Source organism: Idiotropiscis lumnitzeri, chromosome 12 (assembly GCF_059441095.1).
Source record: "Idiotropiscis lumnitzeri isolate Australia: NSW breed Sydney's pygmy pipehorse chromosome 12, RoL_Ilum_1.0, whole genome shotgun sequence".
In the NCBI taxonomy this organism is placed as follows: domain Eukaryota; kingdom Metazoa; phylum Chordata; class Actinopteri; order Syngnathiformes; family Syngnathidae; genus Idiotropiscis; species Idiotropiscis lumnitzeri.
Window position 1 is genome coordinate 7,411,038 of NC_142402.1, and position 20,465 is coordinate 7,431,502.

At 39.4% G+C, this 20,465-nt stretch overlaps 3 protein-coding genes across 4 annotated transcripts; 2 read left to right on the forward strand and 1 right to left on the reverse strand.

Moving 5' to 3' along the window:
- The first annotated feature begins 1,107 nt into the window (after nucleotides 1-1,107).
- ap1g2 (adaptor related protein complex 1 subunit gamma 2) lies at nucleotides 1,108-15,806 on the forward strand. Of its 2 annotated transcripts, XM_088310330.1 has the most exons (23): nucleotides 1,108-1,190; nucleotides 1,280-1,373; nucleotides 1,750-1,952; nucleotides 4,233-4,357; nucleotides 4,670-4,811; nucleotides 5,179-5,275; nucleotides 5,360-5,436; nucleotides 5,722-5,817; nucleotides 7,109-7,189; nucleotides 7,303-7,401; nucleotides 7,544-7,599; nucleotides 8,550-8,663; nucleotides 8,758-8,898; nucleotides 9,252-9,306; nucleotides 10,609-10,731; nucleotides 11,854-11,943; nucleotides 12,068-12,195; nucleotides 12,373-12,477; nucleotides 12,581-12,728; nucleotides 13,183-13,345; nucleotides 14,107-14,258; nucleotides 14,762-14,860; nucleotides 14,973-15,806. In XM_088310330.1, exons 3-23 carry the CDS (start codon nucleotides 1,752-1,754, stop codon nucleotides 15,066-15,068), a joined length of 2,388 nt encoding a protein of 795 aa, XP_088166456.1. In that variant the 5' UTR covers nucleotides 1,108-1,190; nucleotides 1,280-1,373; nucleotides 1,750-1,751; the 3' UTR covers nucleotides 15,069-15,806. The 2 variants fall into 2 exon arrangements, with proteins under 2 accessions (XP_088166456.1, XP_088166457.1); XM_088310331.1 differs by lacking the exon at nucleotides 1,280-1,373 and having other exon boundaries at nucleotides 1,142-1,258.
- Nucleotides 15,807-15,867: 61 nt separating this feature from the next.
- nedd8l (NEDD8 ubiquitin like modifier, like) lies at nucleotides 15,868-17,124 on the reverse strand. Its single transcript, XM_088310334.1, has 4 exons — nucleotides 16,958-17,124; nucleotides 16,474-16,521; nucleotides 16,310-16,392; nucleotides 15,868-16,239 (listed from the first exon to the last, which is right to left on the reverse strand). The coding sequence occupies exons 1-4, from the start codon at nucleotides 16,973-16,975 to the stop codon at nucleotides 16,119-16,121; spliced, it is 270 nt and encodes an 89-aa protein (XP_088166460.1). The 5' UTR covers nucleotides 16,976-17,124; the 3' UTR covers nucleotides 15,868-16,118.
- A 670-nt stretch (nucleotides 17,125-17,794) lies between these two features.
- Nucleotides 17,795-19,548, forward strand: zp3f.2 (zona pellucida glycoprotein 3f, tandem duplicate 2). Its single transcript, XM_088310332.1, has 9 exons — nucleotides 17,795-17,959; nucleotides 18,029-18,213; nucleotides 18,278-18,381; nucleotides 18,471-18,562; nucleotides 18,634-18,814; nucleotides 18,877-18,979; nucleotides 19,048-19,136; nucleotides 19,227-19,318; nucleotides 19,402-19,548. Exons 1-9 carry the CDS (start codon nucleotides 17,884-17,886, stop codon nucleotides 19,479-19,481), a joined length of 1,002 nt encoding a protein of 333 aa, XP_088166458.1. The 5' UTR covers nucleotides 17,795-17,883; the 3' UTR covers nucleotides 19,482-19,548.
- Nucleotides 19,549-20,465: the final 917 nt, after the last annotated feature.

Here is a 20,465-nt window from a genome sequence, read left to right on the forward strand (position 1 = left end):
AGCATATCATTACCAGAGGTGGGTAATACCAAAATCCCCGTAACACCCGTGCTTCATGCCATAGTCGACAAAAATGTGTTTGGGTAGTAGTAGCTAGTAATAATATATGAACTGCCAAATAATGCTCATAGATTCTGAACTGGCCTGTTTCTTAGCAGGATTTGCTTATTATCTTAATTATTCCAGCCAGGGAAGTATCTTCCCATTCATTCTTGTGGTCTGTGATCATTCATTACAAAAACAAAACAGGTAATATAGGGAATTTCTATTTATGTATTCATTTATTATGCGGCACGGTGGGTGACTGGTTAGCACGATGGCCTCACAGTGAGACACAGCAGAGGTCGTGGGTTCGGCCTTCCTGTGTGGAGTTTACATGTTCTCCCCGTGGCTGCGTGGTTATCATCCGGGTACTTCGGTTTCCTCCCACATTCCAAAAACATGCATGGCTGGTTGATTGGACACTCTAAATTGCCTCCAGGTATGAGTGTGAGCGCGAATGGTTGTTCGTCTATGTGTGCCCTGCGATTGGATGGCAACCAGTTCAGGGTGTCCCCTGCCTACTACCCGATGACAGCTGGGATAGGCTCCAGCGACCCTGGTGATGAGAAGCGTTACAGATAAAGGATGGATGGATATATATTCATTATCTTCTTCACTCGGCCTACTTTACAATACCCGTTTTGAATTTCTACTTCCTCAGAATGACCTGTACAGTTACGTAGTTGAGAATGTAACCAGGAGATATAAGTCTTCTGTCAGCAATGACTGTTTGTTTTGATGATGCACGTGGTGGTGCTGTGCAAGAAGGCAAGACTCATTAATTTTTCATCCACTCGCTTTAACAGGAGACACCCAGCAAAGAATTGCGGAAGTCTTGGTAGAAGCTTTAGGAGTTGCGGTCGTTGGTGTTAATTCGGAAACAAAATATATTATTTTCAAAATAACAGTTTACTTATTTATAACGTGGTTTCTGTCGTGTTTTGATGTTATAACCTGAGTTGTTCCTCTTGTTTATTAATAAATTATACGACAGTCTGAAAATAAATTTAACAATAAAGAGCTGAGCACCGCTTATTTTAAAAGATAGTTTATTTTGAAAGGTTGTGCCAGGAAATGACTCACAACTAATATTCTTTAATGGCCATTCACGAGGACAGCGCCGTGTCAAGCAGTGATACTACGGATGTGTATGATGTTTTTTTGTTGGTTTTGTTTTGTTTTTGGTCTTAAGCCGTGAAGTCTACGCTTTGTTTGAGTATGTTCTTTGTAATTTCAGCAATAACCTTCCACACAAGTCGACTGTCATGCTAAGTTGCCTGGCGCTGTAAGCTTGACACCATCTCCTACTGTTAGCTCGGCGCTATCAAAAGGTTAGCCACCGGCTGCACTACCTGAGTAACCTGTCGCATAAAATAACTTTTTTTTGTTAACATCAAAATGTTCATGTCCATTTTTCCACATTGAATAGTGACGTCGTTAGTGACACTAACTTGAATAAACCTGTTAATTGTTAATGTATTGCGTCCAATCAGCATATAGATGTACTGAAGTCAATTCTGTTCAAAATGGGCTGATGTACTGTGTATTTGTATGCATGGTTTGAGTTAGTATTGATAGTAGAGTCCACGACGTTATGACCTTTAAATGGAAAATTTTAGATTCAGAAGTAAACTGACTCAATTTTAATCTATTGCTCTCTCTCTCTCTCTCTCACTCACATGCGCACGCACGCACGCACGCACGCAGCCATGTCTCCATCCATCCCACTGCAGGAGATGATCCGGGCCATTAGGTCAGCCAGGACTCAGTGTGAGGAGCGGGGTGTCATTCAGAGGGAATGCGCTGCCATCCGGGCACAATTCAGACAATCTGACAACGATTGTCGATCTCACAACCTGGCCAAGCTTCTCTATGTTCACATGCTTGGCTACCCTGCACACTTTGGTCAGGTAAGAGGATTTGGAATTTCGGAGTGATGAGAAACAATCATGGCAGATGGTGTATCTGAGTTTTTTTTTTACTTTATTTGCAATTTTCTTCACAATGTACAGTAATTTTGCCATTCAAAACAACAAATGCTATCACTCTAATTATAATGCAAGGCTTTTGTGTGGGTGGCAGCCCTTTTTAAAAAAAAAAAAATGTTCAAGACGTTTTGTACTACTTACCCTGAAGTATAATTTTGCATTGGTGTGAAATTGTGCATGTTAAAAGGCGTTTTTTTTTAAAACGCCAAAACGTTTAAAATGTTGTACTAACGTATATGTTCCTTTTACATAAATGTAAGAGCATACGTCAATATTTCTTCCATATTTTTGCTTGAGACTTAACAGATTCAAGCTGAGACTGCCGGACAATATTTCCAGAAATTCATATCATGGCAGTAATTGAATCTTTTGGTCCTAACAGTAATGATGAGTGTTAATTATTGTGAGTGGCTTATTTGGTAAATATCTCCTATTAAAAAGTGTCGCAAAGTATCATGTTCACTCTTTCTGCTTCTCTTCATTAAAATTTAGAATGTTCTGCTTGTTCTTTAATGTAATGAAATCTGTTTAACAAATAAAAAACACTGCACTTTGCAAAGCTAAGTTGATTTGAAAGTATAATTGTGAGATCTATTATTGTGTAGATCTCAAAACTCAGTCCTCTATGGTCTGTGTGGTTCAAAATAGTGCAAATGGCATTTAGGACGTTATAAATATTAAATATAGTTTGACATCGAGCCCTTCGTCATGGATGGCATCAGCCGTTAGCGTATTCTATTATTCGAGCATGTGCTAAATTGCTAATGTAGACGACATCTTATTTTATACCTAGATATGTATTGATTGCAATCCAACATTTCTGCTCATAGCTGCTGACTCCCCGCCTTAACGCGGTTCTAGTCAGACTTTTGTGAAGTTGATTGTACGCCTAAGCACTTCTATTGGATGTTTCCCAACTCTGCATTTCACTTTAGCAATTGACAGGCTTAACGATGCAACGTTCACCTCCTTGGAAAAAACACTACTTTTTAATTGGGTGGTTAGTTGTCACCACGGAGGGGAGAATCTGCATAATGCAGCTTGATGCCAATGCACATTCAAGTCTTGTGATTTTTCTGGTGCTTAATGGGACTCTCTGCCAGTTGATTCTTCTCATAATTCTCACTTGTGCAGGCAGCACTTTATCACCAAGGCCTTTTATTACACTTGTCAATATAGTGTGCAAATTCTTGTATGTAGCTTGTGCAGCAGACATCGGCAACCACAATTACCGCTCTCCTCAACAGGTTGACCGTCAAATATGTTTCTTGAGTGTAGGACTGTCACTATGGAATATTTTTAGAATTGATTATTTTATCCGAATCAGAAATCCCTTTATTGTCGTTGTACAGTGTGCAACGAGATTAGAGAGCTCCCCTCTCCAGTGCAATACAACAATAATTTAATTAAATTTATAAATTTGATTAATTAAATAATATATAATCGATTATTACATAGATCAATTGAATAATTGTATACAATTTTATTTTGCATTCAAATGTACTACAAACCTTTTTTCCTATTTACTGATACTGATTACAATTAGTCTTGTTTGGTATTGCCTAATGAGGAAAGAAAACTGGAAAAAAAAAGAGAACAGCTAGGCAACAATTAAGCAATATATCACACGACAGAGATTAGTGTTGTACTCGTCACCAACCTTTTTGAAACTGATTCAATTTCTGGTTCTGTCATTGTTTTCCAAGGTTAAAGCAGACAATTGCAAGTTTTTGATTAAACACAAAAGACAATCAGTCTGCTTCCATCAATGACTGCAAAAATCTGAGAATAATTACTGTTGAGAGGCTGAAATTTGAGGATGTGGACAAATTAATAGTGACAAATTATCAATTGTGTGGTGATTGAAATGGTTGTTGATTAATTTGTTTTTATTAGTAGTAAATTGATTAATTTTAACACCTCTACATGATTCCTTTTTCCGTAATGTGTCCCCTGCCATTATTTCATTAATAAATCATCGGTGTAACCAATCCCTGTGGAACTTGCAGTGCACAACTCATGTCTCAGGCTATAAAGGAAACCCACTAAGTGGGCCGCCGAGGCCTCCCCGGTTCTGGCTTAGCTGTTTTGGAACTATGCCTGATTTACACTTTGACTGTGCAAAGAGATGAGAATTCCCATTGAGGCACTTCCTTCTTTTATATACCTCACATTGAGCGTAGTCGTTATTCTCCCTGTTAGATGGAGTGTGTTCGGATGATAGCCAGCCCTCGTTACAGTGAAAAGCGTGTAGGATACCTTGGAGCCATGATGCTGCTGGATGAGAAGCAGGATGCCACTTTGCTCATCACCAATTCCATAAAAAAGTAAGGAGCCCAATCAAATCACATAATTTGTTGAAGAACTGAAGCATAACTTTATGACATTCATTTAGTTGTGTGCGTTTATGATTCATTTCTTGGGTATAGCTATTAAATGAGATTAAGTTCATGTGTCATGTGCATATCTGACTGGTGATTAACCTTTTCTATGTTTACACATGTACTCCAGAGTTATTCCAGTAAAAACATGTAGGTGCAACTTTTAAGGAGAAAGCAGGAATGAGAACTCACACGACTTTGAGAATTTCATTCATCGTATATTACAGCGGGCGTCATGTGCTTGTTCTTGCCTTTCAGTGACCTGTCTCACAAGAGCCAGTATGTGCAGTCACTGGCTCTATGCACACTAGCTTGTATCGGCTCAGCAGAAATGTGCAAAGACCTTGCCCCTGAGATTGACAGGCTGCTTCGAGCCTCCAATTCTTACATTAAGAAGAAGGTAAAGGTGTTCTCATTATGTAGTCTATAAATAATTTTTTTTTGGGGGGGGGGGGGGGGGGTTTATGTATGGGCAAAGAAAAAAGGTTGATCTGATAATGCTGAGCTGGTTTCTGCTGTCTCATCTATATTTTTTTTCCTAAGAATTGCTTGTTTTCCTAACCATTCCTGGGATCAACTGTGTTTAAAATGTGATAGCCGTGACTTATGTTGGGCAAGATGAAAAATTGTGAGAAACTTAATGACATTCGCGCACTATTATTCTTGAGGAAATCAATAAAGTTCATGTAGTTATTTTCTGGATTAAAGAAGCAATTTATCATTATTCTTGGTATATTGTTGATGATGCTCTTCTCTTGTTTACCCAGGCAGCATTGTGCGCCATCCACATTGTTAGAAAGGTTCCAGATCTCGGGGAGCTCTTTGCCCCTACAGCTCGATCTCTCCTGGCAGAGAAGTACCACGGTCAGGTTACCTTTGGCATCTGTCTGAGACAAACATTTACTGGATTGTTTTTGTTCAAGGTGCTGTCTTTGTTTGTCTCTCAAGGTGTGCTCCATGGTGCTGTCGTGCTCATCACTGTGCTGTGTGAGTGTAATCCAGAGACACTGGAGCGCTTCAGAAAGGTGAAAAGATGACACACATGCAAGCGCACGCATGCACACGCAAGCACGCACACATCTTGAGCTGATAACACAAAGTCACTTCACTTAAGGTACGAAGCATAAATCGTTTGACACAGCAGTATTTTACCTGCAGCAGTCTGCCGTCACCTGTTTACATAGTGAAATGCTCTAAAACATCTTCAGGGTCTGTACCTCTTCTATATTCTGGTTGATAGAGCAGGCCCTTGACTGCCTGAGTTTAGAATGTCTGCTTAAGACCCAAGACAGCGTCTCTGTGTATTCCAGACAGTCCCAGATCTGGTTCGCATTATGAAAAGCTTGGTAACTTCCGGTTACTCTCCAGAGCATGACGTGGCAGGGATCAGTGATCCATTTCTACAGGTATGTCTAGAGCAAATTTTGCACACCCGAGCAACACAGATGAATGTGACTGTACTTGACAAATGCACACAAATTATAGTTGGCGACTCACACCAGCACTCGTGGCTATTGCCACTCGCACAGGCACCAACTCGCTGCAATGAAAAAACGACAACTCTGGTGTTCGTGTTGAGCACCTTTGTTTAGAGGCGTTCCATATCGGTCACTCATGAAAACTAGTTGCAGAATCCTGCATCAAGTGGGAAGATGTCACAGACTGGCATGTTCTTTCACAGTTACTCTTGAGATGTTTCTGTCTCTAGCTAATAATGAGATGAGCCAACACAACATGGAACTCTTAGGCCAGGTACACGCATAAAGACAGAGGCATGACAATCTTGCGTCTCATAAGAATGTCGTATTATCCTTTTGTATGAGGCGTGTCAAACGTGGAGTCAGTATTTCCGACCAAAAATTTTCATTTGTGTGGGGAAAGCCAACAACTCTCGAGCCGTTTGACCCCGTGGTCTGTGACGTTTATGGAATGTAGCCAATCAATGCAGCGCCCTTACTGACCAATCAGTAGGCGGCAGCAAACACAACCAAATGTGTCCGAACCAATGTTGTTTTTTGTATAAAAGTGGGTTCCTCAGACGGCAGGAAGTATTTTCCAAAGCAAGTCTTTTCTTGCCGACTTCATACGCGGAAGTATCAGCTCGTCTTTGCGTTTTTGGAATCATGTGTGATCGCGTAAGAGCTTTACCACAGAGGACTGCATTCTAGACCAGTGATGGAGCCAAATCTTAGTGTATGGTGTTCTGTGTTGAGATTATTAGACCAGTCACACACAACATGATCACAACTTTTCAATGCCTGATCTATCTTTATGCATGAGTCTGTCACAGATTAAAAAATGGTTTAAGATTTTAAAAATCCTTATGCGTGTACCAGGCCTTGGAGAGCGCGGAGCTCAATATATTTTTATTACCTAAAAGGATCTGACGTTTCATATCTAGAATTGCTTCTAATTTGGTCTCATTTGATCTTAGAGCTGTACTAAACTTCATTTCCTTTTAACGATTAGGAGCGTATAACCGGATATGATGAAATTTGAAAGGTCTATGTATGTTGAAAATTCTTTTCAGGGAAGATTTAAGCTTCTGTCCAAGTTTACACAAAAATAAATAGCTAGATTTACAGTTTTTAGTTATCACTACTTTCCTACTAATCATAAAAAAAAGATAAAATATCACAAACTCGAGAGATGTAAAAAAAAAAAAACCTAGCCAATTTCAAAGCCTTTCATTCACAGGTCCGCATCTTGAGACTGCTGAGAATCCTGGGTCGCAACAACGAGGCAGCAAGCGACACCATGAATGATCTCCTCGCTCAGGTTTCATTCATGCTCTCTATCATTGTCGCTTGCTAGAAGTTAGGCTGTTTCACGTCATTGTTTACAACTGGTAACCTAATTGATGATTTTTGTGTGCGTGTGCTGCTCTCTAGGTCGCTACCAACACAGATAGCACCAAGACTGTGGGCAATGCTGTTTTGTACGAGACTGTTCTCACGGTGCTGGACATCAATTCAGAAAGTGGCCTCAGGGTGAGAGACACTTTTTAATGGGTGCACCTCATTCTCAATACCTACTAGTAACTATTACGTTATTGTATATTGTATATTATTAGAATTAGAATTAGAAATCCCTTATTAAATTGCATGAATTCATAAATGCACACGTCCTCAGATCCTGGCTGTGAACATCCTGGGCCGCTTCCTCCTGAATAACGACCGGAACATTCGGTCAGTGCAGCTTAACGTTTTGTCCCCCCCCTCCGCCCCCAAATTCCTGTTCCTTCGTCTCATTTTTTTCCCCCAGCCTCTGCTTCTTTCTCTGTACATTTTTGTTCCTCAAGGCCACTGGCAACTTCTTGACGGGTTGTCATCAGTCTGAGCTATCTCAACACCTTGCCCCGGTACATTATCTCTGGAGCCACACTAGAAGGTCACTTTTTATCTGCTAGGCACGGTGAAGGCTCATCAATTGTTCCTCTGGGGTTTGTTTGAGTAATATTTTTCCCAGCTTTTATCTTTAAGGGACATGAGGTCCCTTAACAGGGTCGTCTGGTTTTTACCTGCAGGGGCCTTTATCACTTTTTGACGATGATGGGACAGTGTGTTTGGTTTTGTTTGCAGCATGTGAGTGACAGCACAGGTGATAAGGCGACAAGTGTTGGGCTCAACATTGTTTTATCCGATTGAAAGAAGAGAGATGAAGATTTATTAATCCGCTTGGTAAATTCACTGGATTGGTATTATTTTTTAAATTATTACAAACGAATATTGATTCTTATTAATTATTCACTAAATATACACAGAGAATAACAGAATAATTTTCAAAAGTTTTTATCAGGGTTGTGCTGATAAAAGTTTTTATTCAGCATTAACTAGATTCACGTTTTGCTTCTCAAGATATTAAATTGATCCATCATTAACTTTTTCCATGCACAGTAGCAGAAAGTGCGAACTCCACATCAGAATCGAGCCCTGAACCTCAGAACTCTGTGGGAGACATGCTGGCTGCTACTTCCACCACTGTGCTGCCTTAAATTGAAAAACAAAATCTTAAAGTTTATTTTCCTCAATTCAAGTGTATTTCAGCAAAAAACAAAATAGGCACAAATGTGATGTTTCTTTTTTTTTGTTTGTTTCTGATTAGTTAGCAAAATTGATGTTGTTGTGTGTTCGTCCAGATACATTGCCATGACCTCCCTGCAAAAGATTGTTGGGACAGACAACATTGCAGTGCAGCGTCACAGAGGAACCATTGTGGACTGCTTGAAGGACCCGGATGCTTCTGTCAAACGGTAGCTGTCAACCCGCAGATATTGCTTTTTTTTTTGTCTTGAAATTAACCATTTTCAAACATGAGCTAATATGCAGAACTGTTCATTTGTTCAGCCGTGCATTAGACCTCTCCTTAGCATTGGTGTCTGCCAGCAACATCCGCTCCATGATGAAAGAGCTGCTCGTGTTCCTCTCTTCCTGCCCCCCTGAATTCAGAGCTCAAGCAACAAGCGGCATATTCCATGCTGCAGAGAGGTGAGTGAATTAATTTTGCATGCATTACATGCACAAGCTGTTTGCTCTGGAAGCAGGCATGCGAACATTTCACAACTGCATGTGATTCATTAGTGCTCTCTTTGCCCCTAAGCAGCGATTGCTTTACTCCCATTGTGTGGCACGCATCTCACTGTGTGACATTTTCGAATCTCAATGACATTACTGTGTATTGTATGCTTCACTGGCAGTGTGACAATGTCGCCTTGGTTTCACTCTCTCGCTTCTGTGCGTGTGTGTGTGTGTGTGCGCGTCCACGGCCCCGAAGACACATAAATTTCACTCTGTGTTTCTGACCTGCTCTAAAGCATTGTGTGTGTGTGTGTGTCTGTCAGGTACGCACCCTCCCAGCGCTGGCACATTGACACCATCCTGCATGTCCTCACCACGGTAAATACTGACGCAACGTTACACGCGTTGCCTTCAACAATTGTCTGTCATGTGTTTGCAGCATAGGTCACGTGTACAACTTCTGGCTTGAGTTGTGACCACTTATTATGATAATCAATAAATCTGAAAAAATAACGCAGTACTCAATGTATTTATTATTGATGAGTTTGCTGAAAAGATCTTGGATTTGATTACCAAAGAGATCGCAAATAAAATCAACACTGTGGGGCAATTTACTTCGGAATTGTACTAAACTGTTACTAGTTACTGTCAGTTAACTGTATTGCAGTATTGCTCTTTCTAAATGTGAATGTGGATCTACTTCATTTTGAATTGCTTTCACCAAAACTGCAGAACTCTTCAGACGCCAAATATGACATTTATCTTCATAGTGGCTTTTAACAAGTCAAAACCACTGCCATTTCTACTTCCAACTGCCTGTTTTTCTCTTTTTCTTTTTTTTCCCATTCATACTAGATTGTTTTATCGCCACAGGTTAAAATTATGCCCCAAACGATATGGATTTTTTTTAGGCCAATGTCGATTTATTTTAGGCAGAAAAAAATATGATGACCAATTAATAAAAAAAACCCATATATATATATATATATATATATATATATATATATAGTTAATGCAAAAAAAAAACATTCCCGATGCATTTCAATTATCGTCAATTATATGAGGATGTTCGCTATACGCGGGGGGGCAACTGTAAATATGTTGTTAAAGAAACAATAACTTTCCTTTTCGTTTCCTGGAACGCATTGCGTGGCGCAACAGATTTATTATTTATGTTATAAGGACATTAATCCCTGTCCTATGTGTGTTTGCGTTAGCAGTTGTTGGATGTGTGTCACATTTAACTACTATGTTTTTCTTCTTTTTTTTTTTTTTTTTAGTTTATGAGCAAACTGTTACTTAATTTTGTGTGAAAAATGGTGTTGAACTGCGCACCAAGATAGAATTTACCTGCCAAAGTAACACTAGAACCGGTCACCATATTGACTTGCGACATTCAACCTTTTTTTGTGTCGGAGAAGAACAAAAAGCCTCTCCTCTTCTCCATCAAAGCACCCCCCTTCACCCTCACCTAGATGAACTCGCTTTCTCCACTTTCAATTCCTTATGTTGAGAATATGTACATTTTTGTCCTTAAAATATTGCTTTAAGCACAAGGATAACTGTTTCTTTTTTATGTGACAGAAAGTCCGATGCAAGATCAATTCTTGCATCAGCAGTTATGTGTTTGAAAGTGTACTTTGATGCGTCCTGTTTTTTTACATATTCCTACACTGCTAGGCCGGAGGTGATGTAAGAGATGAAACTGTCCCCAACCTGATCCTGCTCATCACCAACGCTTCTGAGCTTCACTGTTACACCGTTCACAAGCTTTACCGGGCGCTCTTCTCTGACATCTCTCAGGTGTGTGTCTGTGTGTGTTTGTATTTCTGCTGATCTTTACTCCTATAAAGTTTAGCAAGAATGCAGGGAGACCTTGTTTTATGGCGGACTTCAGTTCTTATGACGGCGACCTAACCCAATTTTACGGACGTCTGAATGCTGCCTTGTCTACCAGTAACCTTTGCAAAACCATAATTAAAGTTAATTACAGTAAATATTTGTATGAAAAAAAAAACAGATTGTCGATAAATCTAAAACAATCAAATGGAAAAACAGCAAAAATGTCAGTAACTGAGTGAGTGATTTGTCACATGACTTCATATTCTTACTCCGCTGTGCAAGCTCTTTCTTTGTATGGCATTCGTAACCTTGAGTCATTGTAAACCAAGGAGCCCCTATAACAATATACCCCTAAATGTTTAATTATCCCTCGGGCCTTGTTCAATTGTATTACCCTTCATCTTGTTCATGGTCATTTACAGGTTTCCCATGGAAAGTCTTACGTAAAAGGCAATTAATCCACGAATATGAACAATGCATTAAAATGGTTTAAATTATTCATTTAGATGTCTTAAAAATGTTAACAATGTAACAACATGGGAGATTGGGAACATGGTAAAACTGGTCTTAAATTTGATTTCAAACAGAATTCAAATGTTTTAAGTCTTGAATTATTACATGCTTTAAGCCGTAGTATGAATTCTGTTGTAGTTGCTTATACGTTTGCATTTTCATTTCTTGTCCTGCATCTTTGTTTGAAAGTGGAAGTCAAAAAGCATTAACATTTTCTATGCACCTTCACTGGTCTAAAAATGGCATTCTGATTAATATTGCATTTGTAAAATATGAGTTAAGCAGCGAAATCCACCCCTTTTTAGGCATCTCATCGCATTTTGTCACTTTTGTCGACTAAATATTATATCACAGTTTAGGCCTGCACGATATGCGGTTTGAACATCGCGATTGCGATGTGCGCATGCGCAATTGCACGTCCTAAGTTTATTTTTTGTGTGTTTTTTTAGGACACAGAAACTTTTGGTTTGTTTCATAAAAGCAGCACGCTACACAATGCTCTACATTGTTGAGACTACACAGACTGTCTTGCTCACGCTCCCTGCTAATTAATTTTATCAATGTCTGCAGCAACCACTGGTTCAGGTGGCATGCTGGTGCGTTGGAGAGTATGGGGACCTGCTCCTCAGAGGGGAGTGTCAGGAGATGGAACCCCTTCAGGTCAATGGAGCACACAGTTTGATTATTATTTATTTATATATGTATTTTTAATTCACTTTTGTTATTTATTTATTATTTATTTGTATATTATTTTTAATTCGCTGTTGTTAATTATTCCAAATAGGTGACTGCGGACAGTGTGCTGGATGCCTTGGAAACAGTTCTCCAGTCTCAAATGTCCACCCCAACGACAAGGGGCTTTGCGCTCACTGCCACCATGAAACTGAGCACACGTATCAATGACAATGTCGAGTAAGACACACTTTTGAACATCAGCACAAGTCACTGTCATTTTTTTTTTTTTTATCACTTTGGGTCATTGCTTATATTATACGGTTACATTCATTCATTCATACATTTCATAAATACTGTAACTCAATTTCCATATTTCAATGTCTCACTGTTTTTTATTTTTGTTTTTTTTTGTAGTCGAATAAGAAGCATTGTAAGCATTTACGGCAGCTGTATAGATGTGGAGCTCCAGCAGAGGGCAGTGGAATACAACGCGCTCTTCAAAAAATATGACCACATGAGGTTTGTGAGGATTTTCATGTTGGGGAGGGGGGGGGGTCTAAGCTCACTGAGGATCAGCATAGTTCTTTGCCTGGAAGTGTTGAATTGTTCACTGTGTCCACAGGGCAGCAGTGCTGGAAAGAATGCCTGTGATTGAGAGGAACTCTCCAGGCCATACTAATGGGGACTCGATGGGGGACGTCATCAAAGAGGTGGAGGTGGACAAGGTGAAGCGGAAAGAGGCCCCTTTGCCACAACAGCCTGCAAATCAGGTGACATTCAGATGCTTTCAAAGCACCACATTTATTGCACTTGTCTTTCTAAAGAATATGAGTGCACTTGAGAGGTGTGATTTGTCTGTACTAGCTCTGAGTTTGTGCTTTTGTACTGCATTTAGGTATATAAAGTGGATGGCGTTTATTTATGTAAAGCATCTCTTGACTGAATATCATTTCATCGTTGTGTGTTATGCAAAATCAATGGAAATGAAACCCAGCTAACCAGTTTGTATGTAATGTTCTGCCTTGTGTAAGATCTCTTGGTTAGTCAGAACTTGTGAATTTAGTTTGTCAACATGGCTGCAATTGTTTTGTCTCATTATATTCCATTTGCATATTTGTAAAAGGAACCGAGTTACATCACAGGTTATTTTCTTTTGAATGTGGATTTGGAAGGAGTAATGAAGCATGGACTTTCTCTTTCTTATTGTGTTTGTCTTTTCTTAAGGTATGTGATCTTTTGGACCTGCTCGGCGGCTCCGAGGTGTCCCTTCAGGCTGGTCAAGCTCAGGAAAGCACTGTACCCATCCAGTCCATAAACACAGCCAAGCCTGATGGAGGGGATCTCCTGGATTTGTTGGGAGGCTTTGAGACCTCCCCCCCGGCGCCAGGTTCGAGTCCTACACACAGTTGCGCTTTACAGGTTTATGACAGTCAGAAAGAAATACAATTATTAGTGTTAGAGCATTAGTTTAATCCTGCCTGGGTATATTGGAATTTTAAGGACATCTCGACAGTAGTCAGAAAATAGAGTCTTCATGTTATCTAGTTGCATCAAAACTCGAATCGTCACCCGCTGGTTACAATGCCCAAGTCGTTATAGAGGAGCACCAGCCAGACCGCTGTGAAAACTACTCGCTCACCCAAGCCGGTGTTAAACCCGAATCTCACAGCGTGGTCAAGGTTTGCAAAAGCATGTGCATGTAGAAAATGATGTTTTTATGTCTGGGTTCATTCAATGATGTAAACTGTTGCAAAGATGTTCGCCAAAAACTCACAAGCAGTTTTAAGGGTTGCAAACAGTTTTTCTTTCCTTTAACAATTTTTGGATATGTTCCTAACTTCTTTGTGACAACAAAAACAGTTTGAGACCATTCAAATTGTTGGCGAACATCTTTGCAACTTTGAACGAACCCTGACGAAAAACATCCGCTAGGTGTGTACACTTGCAAACCTTCACCACTCAGTGAGATATGGCTCTAAGGTTAGCTTAGCACTTATCATCGCGGGGGTTGATTCTCAGTTCTGCTCTTCGATGTGTTTTGATGAGGCGCAATATGCATATTTTGAGCAAACGGGCGCAATGTGTGGCTCAAGGAGTACTGTTTTGTTTGGGTCTCCACCACATTATCATGTTTTTTTTTTTTCATAGACCCTGCAGTGACGGTGTATGAGAAGAACGGTTTAACTTTGACACTCAGCTGCAAGAAACAGTCTGACTCCGACGTGACAGTCACCCTTAAAGGCTACAACTCCTCTGAATCAGACGTCACAAACTTTGCTCTCCAGGCAGCTGTGCCAAAGGTGTGTTGTCTTTCCAGCATATTTGTGAACAACTGAGCATTTGAGACACACTCGCGATGAATTAGTTTCTTAAATAAAAACATATGGTTATTTTTGTTAGGAATGCCTATTTCACCCAGTTGAGAACTTTCTAAATGAGCCAATGGTTGCTTCAAGCTGTGGTTTACAGTCTCATGAAGTTGTAAAAATCTTGTGACTGAAAGAAACCCATTTGAGAATTTATTTCATAAGAGTTTAATTCGCTCTTTGTCATAGTTGACAGTAGTGAAGTAAATATGGCATACTATGAGGACAACTACATTAGTTTTAAGAGCATTTCTGTACACTGGGTGAATGTTACGAGTAAGGCAAAACTGCTTGTGGGTATTTTAGTGAAATGACGGCTTGATGACGACGGACCGGTGTGCTGGCCACTGGCGAATGTTTGCTGACACGCCCACCACTGATGACATGAGTGAACTCAATGCGTGTTCAAGGTGTCCAAATCCTTTTGATGGTTTCAGAGTGTCCAGTTGCACATGAAGGCCCCCAGTGGAGACACTCTTCCTGCAAGAGGCTTAGCTCATGTGACCCAGTTGGTACTTCTCAACAATCCAAACAAGGTGAGACACATGACTACCTTTTATTATCTTTCCCGTTCTAATGGTAGATTTTCTTGAGCCCAACCATGGAGGGAATATGTAACGCAAGTGTCGTCTCACCCACTTCTTCTAGGTCAACCTTAAAATGAGGATACGGATATCTTACTCAAGTCAAGGATCTTCCATTCAGGACACGGTTCAGATTGATTCATTTCCTGGGCTTTGCTGATCGGGCAACTGTCAATCTCCCTTCAGACCTACACACTACCATTCCTCAGATTCCTGATTTGGGTGTTTACACTCATGTTGAACACAACCTCATCATGTATTTGAAAATGCACTCTGTACCTTGGAATACATAGAAACAATCAAGTATTGGTGTTTTTCAATGCCAGCTGGCTATCAAGTGTCACACTAGGTGTAATATTCAGGGTTTTTACCAAGACTGTAGTTGACTTTACTTCTAATATGATTTTGTCTTTTCTTTTGAGATATTGAATGTCTTGTAGCACTCCCTCCAAATCATTAAGTGAACTGGTAAACAGCTCATTGCTAACAAATGAGCCATCACTATACCACTATATTGTCAGACACACAGCTCCCCTTTTTCTGTGCCTTCCAACATTTCTGTTCACAAATATTTTTTATTTAGTAATCATTTAATTACATTGCAATCAGCATTTCAATTACTTGATAAATCATGTAGAACTTCTCAAACAATAGGATTTGATTATTTACAGTCACTTGAAATTAGTTTTATGGACTGTATTGTATAAATTGCTCTTAATATTTTATTTTAAAGCCCAATGCACTTATGCTTTTCGAAGAGGGCTGGAGTACCTTCAAAAGTCTGCAGTGGTATTCTAAATGGATGTTCAAACTGTGTCAGATCTAAGAAAAGATTTTCCAGTGTTGGGATTCGTGCTCATCATTTTCTAATAAAGACAGGACAGTTTCAGCACCTTAAGCATCAATGTGTATTGGTTCTCTTATTTGACCAGTGTGTGCATTGGAGCAAGGTGCAAAACTCAACTTGAGCATTTATTCACAAGCAATAATTACCACAGCATTGTTAAAACTCTCAGCATGAATGCCTGTATGAACGGGTCAAACTCAGAAAGCCAATGTGGGTTACAAAAACATTCACAAAAGGAACACAACAACCTTTCTTTTACATCTTTTTTGTCCGGGAGGGGAGATTTTGTTTTTATCGTAACGGTTAAATGATGTCAGGACACCTAAAGCGTTGGCACACAGCTGGCATCGTGTAGAGCGCCGTTCATGGTGAGGTGAGTTGTACGTCACGTGTGTGGTACACCTTCCCTCCCCTTAACGCCAACACCAGATGAAGCACGGAGCCACCCTGGATTTTGTAGTCTGCAGCAGTCTTCTCATCGTTCCTGAAAACATCACAATGTCATTCACGTGATTGCAGTTGAAAATAAAATGTCCCAATGTGAAAGAACTCACATCTGTTTTCCACTGTAGATGAGTCTTTGTTGCTGAGGGGGTATACCTTCCTTTTCTTCCACCCTTTCTTTAATTCGCTCCACCTAGAAATTCAAGCAACATTCTGAAACATGCCTCTCTATCTTGAGTTAAATTCACGAGGATGCGTTTTTAAATGGTATTACCTTGTCTGTGGGCTCAATGTCAATTTCTATTTCTTTTCCAGTCAGAGTCTGAAAGAGAATGAACAGTTAAGGCCTAGTTTGAGCTTGTAACACAAACTAAACTTGCAACTTTTGAGTTTGTGTGGTAGTAATCCCATTATCTCTGATTGTGATTGCCATCTAGACCAGGATCTCTTATTTTAACCCCATGGCAGCAGAAATGAGGGGCCATCGCTTCCACCCAACTGGAAGTTTCTCACATCAAGTTTAAACTCTACGAAGTAGAACATAAATAATACTACGTCACAGCAATATTTGAGGTGCCAATTGTAAGTTACTTGACCCATGTAAAATGAATCCACACAATGAACGTATTGTTTATAATAAATAGAGCCGCGAAAGTGGAAGCTACATAACAGCTACAAAATGAAACGGTCGTCTTATTTGAAAGAATCCTTCCCAATAGCAAACTTTCGTGTTTCACTCAAAATGACAAACAGCTTACCTTCACTTTGATCAGCATTATGGACTAAGAATATGACACAATTTTAAATTATGTGAACATGGAATGAATAAAGTAGTGTGAGTAATTCTAAACTGGTCGCCGGGATGATTCAGGACTACTTCCTGTGTAACACGCTAAACATTCCGGAAATGACGTTGACGTAAAATATTCGTCATTCCGTTCCGCTTAGCGTGATTGTTTTACGTTACCGATGCTTCAACGTGGTTTCACAATTTTGTAACTGATTACCGCTCGTTTCCATCAAAACAAAGTAAACCCCATTGAATGTTAATTGCAATTATGCAATAATTAGGTTAAAAAAAATAGCAATAATAACAATAAAATCATCATAATCATTATTACTTTTGTAACCAACTGAATAAATAGGAATCAGCCTTAAAAAAATGCTGACCACATACATAAAATCTACAATTAAATATTATTGATGAACAATGTATTTAATATGCAGTATTTACATTTTCAAGAGTCCTCTAATATTTGTTGTTTTATAAGTTTTCCGCTGAAATTGTGCAATTAAAAATTATTTAAATGTTTATTATTTTATTTGTGCTTGTATTTTTTTATTCATCTATCAAATAAAGAGATAAATCAATAAATTCATGTTATGTTTTAGTTTTTAATATTGTATAAAATGATGAATAGTATATTATATTTTGTAGTCATCATGAAAATAATTTACAAATGCAATTTCTTTTTACCCTATTAAGCTTACTTCATATGACATAACCGCCGACTATCTGATTAAAAAAAACTGTGAAGACAAAAGTTTTTCCACTTGCTTGGATGTGTGCAAAGTAGGCGGTGTAAAAGCCTTTTCCTGCTGCCCCACAGATGTTTGTCATTGGTATAATTAGTCAGGAAGTGTGTATATAGTTCCACTTGCAAATGCAGTGGTTCATTTAGCCATGCTTCTCCATCTCTTTTTAGGTGTGACTCTCTTGGGTGTTTTGGCAACAGCTGTTGATGATGACGATGATGAAGGTATTGAACACATATCCTGTTTGTAATGAGTGATGAACAGCTTTTCATGTCAAAGTGCTTTCTTTACAGCTATCAAGATCGACTGTTGGAAAGAGTCTGTAAACATCACATGGAGGATCACTCAGGAGCTGCTGCCATACTCAACCCGTCTTTTCCTCGGAAACTGCATACGGTCCAGTGTGACTAGTTTGCTAACAGGAGAATGGGAACTACATTTTGACTACAAATTTAAAGACTGTAAATTTAAAAAAAAGGTAAGTGGGTGAAGGAAGATCTGAATTATAAGAAGCTCTGTGATGACCTATCTGTCTTTCTCAGATCCGAGGGAAACATCTTATCTATCAAAATATATTAACCTACAAGCCTGGTCCAAAGTCCCAACCACCAGCTTATGAGTACATCTTCGAATGTGTCCAGAAAAGGTGCAGTATACAATTTTTAATAGACATTTATACATTTTAATGTCCACTGTTTTGCTTATATCCTTTAAAACGTCCCCTGCATGTTTTAGGCCAGACGGGTGGATTCCTCCATTCCTAAACCCAGGCGCCAGTATTTCTACAGGGTGGGGTGGCCTCGTCTTCCATATGGCGCTCCTCAATGGTAATTCCTCACTGTTATACGAAACATCTTTAACGCATGCATATACTCGGTACAAATATCCTCCCTTACAGAACAAATGTCAGGCTTAGCAAAATCCAACGTAATCCCACTGGGCTCGTTCATGCCTATTTGGGCGGCTGTGGAGCAGAAAGCACATCAACCGTTACGTCTGTTCATGGAGGAATGTGTCGCAGCCCCAACTGCAGTGCTTCAGCCAGAACAGCAGATATACCCCATCATTGTCAACAAAGGGTAGGTTTGCTTTTACAGTTGCTTATCTGAAAGCTGGATTTGTAGTAACTTGCTTTCTACAGGTGTCTTTCAGAAAGTGTCAAAGGAAATTCGGCATTCGTTCCTCGATACCATTCATCTGCACTTGTGCTTTCACTCCAGTCGTTCATGTTTGGCGTGGGAAAGGTGGGATATTTTGGTGGGGAACAACCCTCTAAACAGTGATTTGATTTGAAAACTGACTTTCACTTCAGGTGTACATCCACTGTAAACTTGTTGTGTGGGATCCGGAAGTCCTTGATGAAAGCAAGAAAGCTTGTCAATATTCAAGGGAGAATGGCGGGCAAGTGTTGCACTGAGCATTTTTCATTTGAAATGAATTGCCTTTAGAGGTAATTGGACTTAAAACATCGTCTGAATGTCTTATTCTTAGATGGCAATTACTAGATGACCCATCCCAGAACAACCTTTGTGACTGCTGTGATAGTACCTGCAAAACCCGGCCCAGAAGAGGAACTGAATGGAGTACTAAAAACTTTGACTACCGTAATTTGAGTTGAGCCCCCTGTGACTGTTTATTTTTTTTTTTTTTTAAACCCCTCTCTTAGAATCGCGAGGCCTGAGTCAACTATCAGTGTTGGGACCTCTCGTCATCGTGGATATGTCGGACAGAAGACTGACAGCCTAAAAGAGATGGAGCACTTTGCTTCTGATAAGCATGTAGATGTGCAGTGAATAAATGCTCTTGGACCCGATGGGACTTTTTCAATGAATTTGCTCCAATTTTTAATATCTTAACTCACTTGGTCTGTCTGGTGTCTTTTTGTTTTTATGGTCTCTTCTCCCAGCCAGAAGACTGGAACAAAGATTCACCTGCAAGATCGCATGGTGTCCGGACTGCCCAAAAAAAATACAAATGCTAGTTTCAGAAGAAATCTGGGTAAACCTGTTTATCTGGTAGTGCCATTATGACTTGAGTTGTTATATATATCTAAATGCACGATATTGACAAGCAAGGAAAAAAAATCGTTTTTTTTTTATTGCTTCAAATGTATTGCGCTTGAAGCTTAATATGCCACTTAAAGCTGTAGTTGATGCTGGTTGTTTTGCTTTTTTTTTTTTTTTTTTTTTGGAGGCAACGTACTGAAATGGTTACTAAAAAAAGGAAAGTTTTTCTTTCATGAAACTGTTTGCTCCCTTTTTTATTTGAACTCACATTTGGTGTTTTAATACACATTTAGTTGAACACATTATGTAAACTGCATGCCCATGCGTCGTAACGAAATAAAAATCATCATATACTGTCTATATAGTCATTAAAGACAAATCAAATATTTTTTTTAATCTTTGCTTCTCCACTAAAGTGTTCTGATTAATATGGTGTTGAATATGACTTATGCAGCAAAATCCACATGTTTTCATCCATTCAGGTATGATCATTTTGTCTCTTGATGCAGACTGAAAATGATGTTTAAATTAGTGGGACAGCATACAACAGGTCAATTTGGGGTTTACTTCCCCTATTAAACTTTCCGTTATGGAAGTAATATTCATCGTGCAGCACAATTCTTCAATCCGTCAATTTCCTATGCCACTTATCCTGTTCATTGCTGCATGGAGCTGAAGTGTATCCCATCTGACTATGAGCAGAAATACAAGACATTTTGGACTC